Source organism: Vipera berus (genome assembly GCF_964194415.1).
Source record: "Vipera berus genome assembly, chromosome: 2".
Classification (NCBI taxonomy): domain Eukaryota; kingdom Metazoa; phylum Chordata; class Lepidosauria; order Squamata; family Viperidae; genus Vipera; species Vipera berus.
The window spans coordinates 236084850-236098583 of record NC_138203.1 but is presented as its reverse complement, the minus strand read 5'-3'; the positions used below and the strand labels follow the sequence as shown (position 1 = coordinate 236098583).

At 37.0% G+C, this 13734-nt stretch overlaps 1 protein-coding gene across 1 annotated transcript in view; it reads right to left on the bottom strand.

Moving 5' to 3' along the window:
* The window catches only part of CHCHD6 (coiled-coil-helix-coiled-coil-helix domain containing 6), a 308037-nt gene that overhangs the window by 290624 nt on the left and 3679 nt on the right, over positions 1 to 13734 (bottom strand). Inside the window, exon 4 of the mRNA XM_081317743.1 lies at positions 8574 to 8715. Within this exon, the coding sequence (XP_081173869.1) occupies positions 8574 to 8715 (142 nt within the window). The remainder of the gene's footprint in view (positions 1 to 8573; positions 8716 to 13734) is intronic.

Genomic DNA, 13734 nt, shown 5'->3' with positions numbered 1-13734 from the left:
AAAATGAACCTTGTTTATTCACTTATTGAGGGAAATGATGTACAGCTAGATATTAGTATATTCTTTTCTGATTACCATTTCTACCAATTTGCCCAAGATGGATGGACTCATTGTCTTATAATTTCCTGCATTTCCTTTGTTTCCTTGTTAAAAATTGGTATCACATTGGCTGTTTCCCAATAAGTCTAATCTAAGTGACATGCCATATAATCTTGCCGTAAGGTCAGCAATTTCACATCTGAGTTCTTTAAAAAAAAGTCCTGTGAGGATACTATAATAACCTGGACATTTATCAGAATGTAACTTGTGAAAATATCCTAAAATGTCTTGTTGGTTTCAGTTGTCCTAATTCTCCTCATCTGAGAAATATTACAGACTTAAAACTTGTGATATTATTCAATAAATAAGAGGTATCCCATTTTCATAAAGTAGCGCACATAAGATCTAGATTACAAACAAAACATTTATTCAGCAGTATTTCAATAGTAATCAAATTAACTTAATTACCCAAACATATTGAAAGCTTAATTCCTAATCTAAGGAACAACACTTCAACAATGACAAGAGATTTCTGCCCAAGAAGCCAATCAGCAGGCTGCAATGGAAGACACCAGAAGATGTGGCTACCATTAGAGTTTAAAGAATTGTTCCTTTGTATAATATCATAGACATGCTTTAGTGAAATTACTTTCCACACACAATCTTATGCTTCTTTCCCATCATGACATTTATAAAATTTGTTCCCATATATTTTTTTTTGGAAATAAAACAAAAGTGTGGTAGGGGATGGGCAGGAAAGAAAATGGAAGTGTCTTCCTTTGTCAATATATCTGACGAAACCGTTATTCTGAGGGATTAAATGAGATAAGAATTTAAGAGATTTGCACAAAATCACATTAGCCTAAATCCAAGTAATACTACTTTTCAGGATATTAATTTCATTTATTCTATTTGTTCTCCCTTCTATCCAGATAACACTGTATGCACTCACTCCTCTCTAAAGGAGATCCTCCTACTTTATATGATATAATCCTTCCTTTCTGAAGCTGTAATGAGATGTCTTTGCTTAATCACATTTATTTCTCCTCCTTCCCACTTCTCTCACTTATTTGTTCCAAGGCCATAAAGCTGCAGATGCTCATGAACTCAGTATAATGCTCAACAACCTCAGCATTATACTGATAAGAGGGATGCTCAGAGAAACTGCGATGAAGAAAAGCAGATAGGTAAAATTAGGTATAAACAGGAAATTGGAAATTGAACTACTGATCTAACGATAAGGCAACAGTTACTTCATAATGTGTATAACATTAAATATTGTATACAAGGTCCTAATTACTTTTAATTGGTATGACTGAGAGGTCCACTTTTTCATTAATTACTTTTAATTGGTATGACTGAAAGGTCCACTTTTTCATATTAGTTCTAGTTTTCTGTATAAAATCCTGGACATATATTAAAAATTTAAGAAAGTTACAGAAAAATCAAAACATTTAAAAAAATGACAATGTAACAAATATACAGAATCAATATTATTTAGCCAGCTATTTTTGGGACAAAACAAACTAGATTTCTCTAAAGAAGATGGATACTTTTAAGTAAATGTGCAAATTGTTGCAATAAGTCTCATAATGTAGAATAAAAACTAAGCTGCACATAAGATCCCAGCCAAATGTCTCTGATTTTAAGTTACCTGGATATGCATGGGAAATGGCAGGAACTTTCTCCTACCTCTTAGTTATTCATAGAAAATAGTGTTGTAAGGGAAACCAGATTTTGGGAACATTTTCCTCAATATGCTACAGCACAATTTACTTCAGCCACAAACTCAGTCAAGAGTAACCGATTCCTTTTCTCGATTTAGATAGGCCTTTCTCCTGGGCTTTACTAACAGCATTACAGGCTGTTGAACCTATACGAAAGGATTAATGCAATAATTGCAAAAGAGAAGGATAAATTAAGTAAACACCGAAAGACTAAGCAATACAAGTATGAAGCATATCACAACCCATAGATGCTTACAAAGTGAGGTATTTTGCATTTCTTCTTTCCCATTCTATCAATCATTTAAGAGTCAGGATACACAGTTTCACCTAATAACTTACCTGCAGGAGTTAATAACTCCCACTCAAGAGGGAAAGTAATTGAGGGAGGGTGTCTTATCATTAACCCAGTTCTCAGCCATGCATGGTTCTATATATAAAAGAAATTTAATAAATAAATATCAGCATGTGCACCATATATTGGTGGCAAATGGCAAAGAATGCCATGGCTGCAGATATTCCCAACAGTTATCTTCTTTAGTAGTGGGAGCACAGCATTTGTCATCAGCTGAAGCTTCCAGGCCAATCTCTCCCAATGCATTATAATAATTTAGTCTTACATTTATCAATATATAGATCTCTTTATTGAGCAGTTTTAGAAGATACCAAAGTAGCCATTTCTCCTTCAAGGGAAACAGAATCCCTGTTAGAACAGGTACTTCAAGAAAACTATATAATGTCTACAACCGGGAACGACTTCCCATCGCCCAGTGCGCTCACACAGGGAGGGCCTCCTCAGGGTGCCATCGGCTAGACCAGGGGTCTTCAAACTTGGCCCTTTTATGACTTGTGGACTTCAACTCCCAGACTTCCTCAGCCAGCCTGCCTGGCTAAGGAATTCTGGGAGTTGAAGTCCATAAGTCAGAAAAGGGCCAAGTTTGAAGACGCCTGGGCTAGACAATGTCGGCTGGTGACCCCCAGGGGGAGGGCCTTCTCTGTGGGAGCGCCAGCCCTGTGGAACCAACTTCCCCTTGAGCTCCGGATGGCCCAGATCTCCGGTCCTTTCGCCGCGGCCTTAAAACATTCCTTTTCCATCAGGCTGACCTGGACTGACGACAGGGATTTTTAAAATGTTTTTAATTTTATTATTGGGGCTGCTAGTTTAATTCTTTTTTAACTTTTGTATTATTGTATTTTTTTATTGTTGTTAGCCGCCCTGAGTCGTTCGGGAGATAGGGTGGCATATAAGTCCCAAAAATAAATAAATAAATAAATAAATAAATAAATAAATAAATAAATAAATAAATAAATAAATAAATAAATTGTCAATAAATAAATAAACAAACAAACAAACAAACCTATCAGGATCCAATTCCAGACCATTATTGTGTTCAGGCATGTGCAACACCTCATGGGCAGATGACATTTTGAAACGGAGTTTAGATAATCACTATTCTGATGAAATTTCATTCTAAATCCCCTAATAACCAGCAACTTTATTCCGATATCAAACAATGATAGGGATGAAATGGTAATCCATGTGAATGGATTCTAGGAATCCAGACCTACAGACAGAAATAAAACCAATGCAGCACTATGTTATAAACTCACAACTCCAAAATAAAAATAAAAATACTGCAACAAGTATCAAAAACTAAGCTCAAGGGGAATCAATGAGGTCGTATTTCCTCTTATTTTGAAGTCTAAATAATGTTATTGCTTATACAATCAAACCATTGTTTGTTCTTTGTATGAAAATGCTGCAGAAGAGAAGATCCCTAAAACACATATGTTTCTAGCTCATCCAAAGCAGCAGCAAAGTTGAAATTTTAAGGAGTCTTAATATAATCTAAGTGCTTCTCTGACTCCCATATGAGCATATTGCTCAGCCTGTTTTTCAAGCAAAGGGTCTCTTACAGAATAAGTAAATAATTATGCCCAGCAGCCAGTTAATTTTCAGTCTGTGATTTGCTCTCTGGTCTCAGAAAGCTTACAGGGTAATAAGAATGAACCATCACTTCACACAGATACTAATAATAATAAAAGTCAGTGGAAGAACACCATAAAGAACACAGATTAAATGCCAAATAGCTTTCAATGCAATCAATGCAAAATCATTTTAAAAAGAATATTGCTATTCCAACTGAGGTGACTCTTTGGGGAAAGAGTATTAATGACTAAATTACTGTTAGAGCAAGGACAAAGTGTGTCTCCAGGTGATCTTTCCAATGATACATGACATGACCTTCACCTCCCAAAGCTCAGGAAAAGCCACAGGCTGCCACTGGCATATACTTTCCCAGCTACCATTATAAGCAAAACATTGGAAGGCCTGCTAATTTGTCCTTCACATTCTGTTTATTTTATTAGATCATCATTTATAACCTCCCTATCAGAATAGAAATCCTTCCAAATATTTTAGCAGCCCAATCACTAAACAATTCTTCCTCAGTGACCAATGGGTCACTGAGGAGCTCAAGAAACAATGATAGATAATCCCTGTTCAATGGATTCCTTCTTCCTGTGAGGAAATGTTATTAAGGAGCCAGATAAATGAAATGGACAGATATGGACAGATATGGAGGGGCTAAGATTTAGACTAAGAGGGCGTTCTCTGTGGGCGCGCCAGACCTGTGGAACCGCTTACCGGTTGAGCTCCGGATGGCCCCCGACCTTCACTCCTTCCGACATGATCTAAAAACTTATTTATTTGAACAAGCCGGCCTGGTCTGATGGGTTTGGGGTCTGGGGTTTTAACATGGATTTTAACTAACGTATTATATCAGGCATAATTATTTAATGTTTTTTAACTTTTGTATTTTGTATTTTGATATTTATTGCCCCGTACACCGCCCTGAGTCCTTCGGGAGAAGGGCGGTATAAAAATCTAATAAATATAAATATAATAAAGGTTTCCCTAGTGGGAGTCAAATGAGTCATGTAAGAAACAAAGAGAAGCTAGAAGCACACCACAACGTGTTTCAGGAATGATGAGAAAGATTCCAAATTGGGAAAAGCTTTATGAGAGAACTATTTTATGTCTCCACACTAATGACCAAGCTTGTGAAAGAAAGAAAAAATGAAATTTTCTATGGCCTAGAGAAACAGAAACATGTTTGTTATTTATATTATTTCCTACTCATACAACACTTAAGGAACCTAACCATTTAAAATATGATACTACAATTCAATGTGTGTAAGACAGGGATGTCAAACTGCCAGCCCGCTGGCCAAATGCGTCATGCTGAAATCGTGCCCACCCCATTGCCAGCATTGGGGGGAAAAGTCATGATATGTCATGTGACATTGCGAGTTTGACACCCCTGGTGTAAGAACATACAAGTCAATCTTTATAGGCTTCAGTGAAGTATACCAGCAAAACATTAACAAAACGTAAATGGCATGTTGATCAACTGTTTGTAAATACAAAAAGAATGTAAAAGAAATACTATCATGAATATGGCACTACCACTTCAATGATGATGATAGTGGCCCAGCATCCGTTTTTAAAAATTATATGGCTTTGATAGGCAAGAACAGACAAGGCAGTAAGATCCAGTCAAGTTCAATCTTTTATTTGCTTGTATTTAGTGCACAGAATCTTGCTAAACTAAAGCTACAATTACCTAATTTACTACTAGAGCTAGGGTTGGTTACCCTGAACCTCTTCCCTAACCAACTCAGGACCACGTAGTCCTTTTCTGGGAAGGCTCTTAGTTGGCAAAATACTCCCCCTCTGCTGCTGCAGGTACACATTCCCATCACAGCAATGGGCATTGTGATACCCATGCCAGTATGAGTATCCTTCAGCTGTTATAATCACCTACTCCAGCTTAGTGCCCCAGATCCATAAATTTCAGTGTGCACAGTAGCTAGCCATGCTGCTTGGAAAGGATGGGAGTTGTAGCCAACCCATCTGAATAAAAAAAAATAAAAATAAAAACTGTTTCATAATGTGTGTCCTGAGCTGCTGTAAGCCTCCGTTTAACTTGTTTGTTTACATACCACAGTAATAAAAGAAACAGCACAGACACTGAAAATTCTATAAAAGCATTTTCCAAATTTATGAAAAGCTATTGCCACTACCTTGCCAAGCCATTACCCTAATGAATAACTGCAGTGTTTGAATGAGGCTTGAACAACATTAGCATTGGCTTTTCTGAATAATCTATGCATCCAAGTTTCATTAATTTTAGTGTCAATTTAGTAACCATGCCCCAATACAAAGATGCATTCATGGGCAGTGTTTAATACATCTTTAAAATGCTTTTTTCATTAAAACCTTGTTGATTTGTATTAGGGATTCTCACATAGAATTACTAAATCCATATTAATCAGACTGGATTACAGTTAATACTCTGGTTAATACAGATTATCTTAACATGCTTTCTAACAATGGAAAGTAAATAAGTTTTTTATTTTGTGACCGCTATATTTAAAACATGTACACTTCAAATTTTATGGGTTGCCCAAGACAATAAACCAATTAAACAACTGTGAAATTCAGAATTTGTACCCTGATTTTACAACATTTGAATAAAGCATGCAGGTAGTCCTCGTTTAGCAACTGCCTTGGATAGTGACTACAAATACAAGAGTAATAAATAATAGCAAACAGTAGTAAAAATCATTTTTCAACCAACATTTCTACATGTGACATCAATGCACACCAAAATGAGAGTAGCATAGGTATTGCTGCACAAAATAATTTTATGTGAATGAGTTGGCAGCAACCAGCGATCTTTGCATCTCTTTCTCTCCCAATCAAGTGGTTAATTTAGTGACTGTCACCTAGCAACCATTTTGGCAGAACCAATTACATTGGCTAAACGAAGACTACCTGTATACAAGCATTTTTCAATTCTTTTTTTTATTTATATAAAATCATTCACATACAGCATATGTTCCTACAGCCTTACAATATAATACACTACTGTATTATGTACTATGTTGTACTATGTTGGAGATCTGCTATTATTTTTAAACTACACTTCTTTTATTAAATAGCAAGAAAATAGCAATCTATTTGCCATGGTTCCTACACTGTATGTCATGAATTTCGGGTTCCTGCAAGAGACACTAATCTCCCTTGAGTTTCCTCTACTATCTTTGTTACATGTTCCTAAAACGTAATGGATAAAACATCTAGCTAAATATGAAAACAAAATCCTGTGTTAAAATTTGACTATTTTGTGGCAGAATTAATTGGGAGCCCAGATACCTTGCCCAACGATTTCATGCTGCAAAACCACAGTTTGCTCACATATATTTAAGTCAGTTTATCTGTGTATTTCAATAAAGCTTCATTAGTCTACATCATGGGTGTCAAACTTGATTGTGTCATGTGACATATCATGATGTATGACTTGTTTCACCTTTGTGAAGCTGGGGTGGGTGTGACCTATGTCAGACACATCCGGGCCGTGGGCTGCCAGTTTGACACCCCTGGTCTACATGCTTTCTATTATACTATCTGATTTTTATCCAAATGCTTTTATTTATTAATTCGCTCTGTTGCCTATATTATTCCAAAACAACTCTGGTTTTAGAAATCTGTCTGCAAGAAAATATAGGTGTTATACTGAGGTTCCTGAAATGAATTAGCAGCACTCACGATATCCTCAGTGGTATGTTTCTTGAACTTTCTTCTCATGATTTTAAGAGAATATTCCATAAGCAGGATCAAGCAAGGCATTTCTTGGTAGCTTAATCATAAACCATGAATTTGGCAACAATTCATAGTATTTTTTTGTATAAGAGCCTGATAATTACTTTTCACACAAGAAAAAAATTAGCACTTACATAGTGATAATAGAGTTAACAGTGCAGCTGCCATGTATGATATCTCACCCACCTTTTACCTGCCTGGGATATTACCTCTTTTTCATGTGTTTAATTCTTCATGTCTAATCACACTGGTTTGACACCTTCTACATTGTGACCACTAGTTACAACTAGCATTTCTCATCAGATTAGACAGGTCTAGCAGAAATACGACTTTCTTTATAGTCTAAATTGTTTTATCGCAGAATAACCATCAAGATAAGCTACAGGACTCTGTTTACTTTAAATATTATATCTTAAAATATTCTTGCAATTAAACAGATTGAGCTTTATTTATTTATACAGATACCTACAAATACACCAGGACTGTGCGTAACTTTATATTCAATGACAAAAAAGTGCTTCCAAGACTATAGGGGTATGAAAACAGTAGCTCTCTAAAACTGTGAAGTAGTGGCTGCGTGTTGGACCAACAATAGGAAGACTCGGGGTGTAGTCCCCTGTCCACTGCAGAAGCTCACTGGGGGGCTGTTGTGAAAAAACAATATGAGGGAGCACTATGTTCACCATCTTGAGTCCCTGGACAACAGGTAACATATCAATCTAATAAATTAAATGAATTCCCCAAACAATGCATGCCTATTCCTGGGATCACATGGCAGATATTGAAATAGGTTAAGGGTATGAAGAAGTGAACAACAGGTGGGCTGTAGAAAGAAAGAATGGGGAGAGGAAGGAATTAAAATTTTGAGCTGGATTCAGGTGCAACAGCAGACTTTATATTCTTGCATTTTTGCAATGCTAAAATGAAGACTACGTGGGGCAGGGGTGTCAAATTGCCGGCCCGCAGGCCAGATGCATCATGGCAAAACCACACCCACCCCATTGCCAGCAATGGAAAAAGAGTCACAATACGTCGCGACACGTCACGTGACGTTGAGAGGTTGACACCCCTGATGTGGGGAAAAAAACCTTTGACAAATTTTATTCCAGGAAGTTGAGGAATTGGTATGTCATTGGACTCACCAAATGGGGTGCTTTCTGCTTCCCCTCTTGGTCACTAATTCTCTCCTGTTGGAGGGCAGCATTCAAACTCTGGCTGACTGCCTCCTCCCTTTTTGCCAATCGAAGTAGTTCCTCTTGGACCATTGCTTGCTCCTGTTCATACCTGTAAAGAAGAAAGTAATCAGCAGCAGCTATAGGCTAAAAGTTCTCAAATGATCCAAGAGCTGGTGTTAGTAGTTCATCACAGTACATTGCAGAATTAAATTTCACTGAAATGAAAAACCCAATGTATGGGGTAGTCATAACCAGGTGTAATGTTCAATGATTTTGGAGCAGTGGAACATTAGCCTTGGTGGAGCAGTGGGCTAATGCCTCCTTAAGTAACACCAGCTGCCTGCAATTAGTGCAGGTTCGCATCCCACCAGGCTCAAGGTTGACTCAGCCTTCCATCCTTCCGAGGTAGGTAAAATGAGGACCCAGATTGTTGGGGGCAATTAAAGCTGACTTTGTAATAATGCCGCTTGGGGTGTGTGTGAAAGCCCTAATAAGCAGGCATATACATAGAATGAAGGCTACTGCTAAGCTTGTAAGCCGCCCTGAGTCTTCGGAGAAGGGCGGGATATAAATGGAATTAAAATAAAATAAAATAAAATAAAATAAATTTTCCAAGGAGAAGAATAAAAAATATAAAACACTTTACAGATGCTTGGACTGTGAAAGGGCGAGGGGTGACATAATAGCAGTGTTCCAATATCTCAAGAGCTGCCACAAAGAAGAGGGAGTCAAGCTATTCTCTGAAGCACCTGAAGGCAGGACAAGAAGCAACAGATGGAAACTAATCAAGGAGAGAAGTAACCTGTTAAGAAGAAACTTCATGACTGTTAGAACAATTAACCAGTGGAACAACCTGCCTCCAGAAGCAGTGAATGCTCCAACACTGGAAGTTTTTAAGAAGAGACAGGACAGCCATTTGTTTGAAATGGTATAGGGTTTCCTGCCTGAGCAGGGGGTTGGACTAAATGACCTCCAAGGTCTCTTCCAACTTTATTATTATTATTATTATTATTATTATTATTATTATTATTATTATTATTATTATTATTATTATTATTATTATTATTATTATTATTTAGTAGTAGTATTAGTATTAGTATCATTATCATTATTATTATTATATTGTTTCTTTAGCTTAAAATGAGTCTTTATAATTAACAAAAACAATTTTAAAAACTGACAAATTATTTTACAGCATCATAATCCTAACAACATAACATCACAGTCAAAATGAATATGCTCAGGCAATGTTTATGTAAATTCTAAACTATAAAATATTGGTTTATACTCTAAATTCAGATATAAATATTAAGAGGCCCCATGTGATCCATTGTCACTTTTTATACAGTTTATTTTTGGGGGTTATATATTGTAAATTTGTCAGATTTTTACAAAATGCCCAATCCATTGATGTAATGGAATGAGGAATAAATAAACTTGTATTATGTTTTAACCAGATTACACCAGTCTTAACATACAAAGAAAAAAGTAGGGCTTGGCTTCATCCGTAGTTTTAGACAAGGCTGTACTCCCTGTAGTAGAGGAATTATGTGTTGGAGATTCTCTTAGATGTGTGGTTCCTACTGAAGTAGCAAGTAGAAGCTGTGGCCATGGTGCCTCTGCTCAGGTTTGACTAAGGTGGCAGCTATGGCTGGACTCCTATGACTGAACGGTCTAATTAATTACATACACTTTTATTGTTATGTGGTTGGACCACTGCAACATACTCTATGGGGGCCAGTCTCTGAAAACATCCTTTGAAGTTATAACATACAGAATACAGCAATCAAAGTAATGGACCCAATTTAAAATGCTAGCCATTAACTAAAAAAATCCTATACAGCAGGATTTTGAATTATCTTAGATTGCCTTATACTTTATTGCAACACACACATCTTCCCCAACAGGCTATTGCTCTCCACCTTTCTAAATATACCTTTAATACTTAGTCCTTTAATTTATTTATTTATTTATTTATTTGTTTGTTTGTTTTTATAAACTGCCCTTCTCCCGAGGGACTCGGGGCGGTGTACAGAGTAAGGTAGGTATACAGATTGAACAATAGTGAAAAACAATAGTAATACTTGGTTCAGGCAAAAGTCTATTAGTCTGTACAGTAACATACAATCTTCTAGAGTTCTTACTCTATTTGGATGTTGTTTCAGTTTGTTTTAATTGGTACTGAGCTGCCAACAAAGCTCCAAGCAGGACTCCCACCATTTGTCTGAAATGATATAGGGTTTCCTGTCTCAGCAGCGAGTTAGACTACAAGAACTCCAAGGTCCCTTCCAACTGTCTTATTCTGTTACTCCGTTACTCTATTCTAACTACATCACACTGCTCTCTTAAGATATTAAGATACTAAGAGACAACCTACTCAGAGGGGAATGGGACAACTTGCTAACACCAATTCACTGCAGCCGACTCGCCATGGCCAGCTCGCCAAGGCCAACTTGCTGCGGGACAACTTGCAACATCCAACTCATCATGGGACAACTCACTGCAGGACAATTTGACAATTCTATTTAATTATTTAAAATAAATTAAAAATTATTTTAATTTTTACCATTCACATTTTATTCTGTCCTTCCTTTTGCATCCTTTCTTTAGTGATTCTTTCCCATCATTTGAGTTTAGTGTAACTTTTGTCCCGCAATGAGTCGTTCTCTGGTAAGTTGGCCGCAACAAATTGTCATAGACTCACTCAGAGAAGCATCTCCATATGAAATAAGGAGATATGGGCCAGAAGACAGGTCTTCACAGTTCTGGTCACAATTCTATGGAATACACAACCTCCCAAGGTACATTTGGGCATCCTCTTCTGCTGTTTAAGAAGCTTCTGAAACTCTTCCTGTTAAAGTGAGCACTTGACAACCAGCATGGAATGAAAATGGCCATCTTTTATTTGTTCCTACGTTTTTTCATTGATGTGGGCACTTATATATTAAACCTGCTATTAAGATACTTGTACATTGATTGGAGTTGTAAGATTGGAGTAGTATAAGATTTATATTAATAAATACAATTTACCATCTTTAAAGATGGATTTATCAATGTCATATCCCACTAAATCTTCACAATTCAAAGCAGCTTACAAGTTATTAAAATACAGTAGAAATATCCAGAGAAACATTAAAACATAGTGTTTAATTGAATATAATAATTATAATGCCTAATCATTTTTTTAAAATCCAAAATGTGACAATCATATTCATTAGAATGGAAGTTTGGTTTTTAAAAGCCTCCAGAACGCTAAACTTAATTTCTAGACAGAGGCTGTTCCATAATATAGGTGTCACAAATGACAGGTATCAATATACTTGTGAGCAACTGTCCTACAATCTTCTGGCATATCTTTATTTTAAACTATTAACTTAATGATTTATGGACACATTTGCATATTTTTGAGGTATATGTCACTCAACGTCCCTTGAGAATAATCTCTTAGGTTATTTAATAATGCCTGGCATTTCACTTAAAAATTATTCTCTGAAATAAAAAGAATTTTCCTTCATTGAAACATAAGGTCAAAACAGGTAAAAATCATATGAAAGTATTACAATTAATTTTTCATAGCACAATATTCACACAATCCAATAAGCCACATATTTCTATGCCACGAGCATTGGGTTATTAAGTTTGTTTGAATTACACAGAAGTAAAAACTGACTAAACTACCCATTTGGATCTTTAGTGCCTTCAGCAGTTCCTGTTCTTTACTGCTTCCTAATTTCTCTGTTTATATCTCATGTTTGATAAATACACACATACACACAATGTAAGATAACAAAATCCCTTCTCCCAGATTAAAAACAAATATTCTTTGTTTAAACCTCTCATCAGTGGACGCTTCCTGGAGATTTATATGGGATCATGGTTCCACCTTCTGAAATACCTCTGCAGCGTCTCTCCTCCTTTCAATTTTCAGAGATTTTATGAGACATAGATTTAGCATTATTTCAGCCATACCATTGTTGATTGAGGGAGAAAGTTGTTTGCTATGGGGGTTCAACAAGACGAAGAGGAAAAGTGCTGTATCCTGAAGGAGGAAATACTGCTAACTGAAAGAGATGTTCAGGGAAAGGCTAATTGCCCAATATGGAAGACTAACATGAGGGACTTATACAATTCTTAGGCCCAGATCTCACTGAGATGATATAAAGCCTATACAGCTATACAACGATAGTTAGATGATGCCCAAAGATAGTATAAATCACCAGTTAAGTAATAACCTGCTGAAAAAACAAGGGCTGTAAAGGAATATCAAGCAACCAGGTTCCAGGGAGTGAGCTCAGTAAGCAACCAAACAAAGAGAACTAACAAGAGTATGTCTGAGAAGCCCCTAGGTCACTAGTTTCATCCCTCAGTAGACAGTGAAATGTGGGGCCCTCGGTGCTCTCTTGAGCTTGGTTGTTTTCTTGCAAACGTTTCATTACCAAACTAGGGAAAATCATCAGTACTAGTAGGGTTTGCTTTCATTTTGTATACTAGTGCCTTGCCCTGTCAGATACCATCTTCTGGCCTCCTGTGCTCAACCCCATAACGTTTCTGGAGCTTCAGTGGTTCTAGACTCCAACTGTTGCTGATGAATGCAAGATTGGCCTGTAATAAAGCTCCCCTCATCCATGACTTGTTGATCAAACATAGATGTCTGTGTTCATTAGAACTTAGCAAAGCTCTTACTTCTCCACTCATACTCACACTTAGTACTGCTAAGCAAGTTACGCAGCAACCATGTTTTAAGTGAATATGTCCCTTCTGGATAAGGAGGAGCAGAGGGGGCTCTTGCAGGGCCACTGTGAATAATATTCTCGGCATCTTTCTGACAAAGTTCCTCAGCTTCACTCTGAGGTGGACTCTAGCTGGGCAGAACCTTTGGAAAGACTGAGACACATCTGTGCTGACCCAATGTCCCTCCTGGGAGGTGGTATATGGTTGGGTCCAAGTAGTGATTAAGGTCTCTTTGTGGGAGTAGAAGTACCTCCTGCCTTAAAGAAAGCAGTGGAGACACCTTCTTCTCAAGGGGTGACCCTTGGACCCAACCATATTTGACAACTTTTGTCCAGTCTCCAACCTTTCCTTTTGGAGGAAAATTGTTGAGAGGACTTCAGAGGACAGCTTCAGAGGA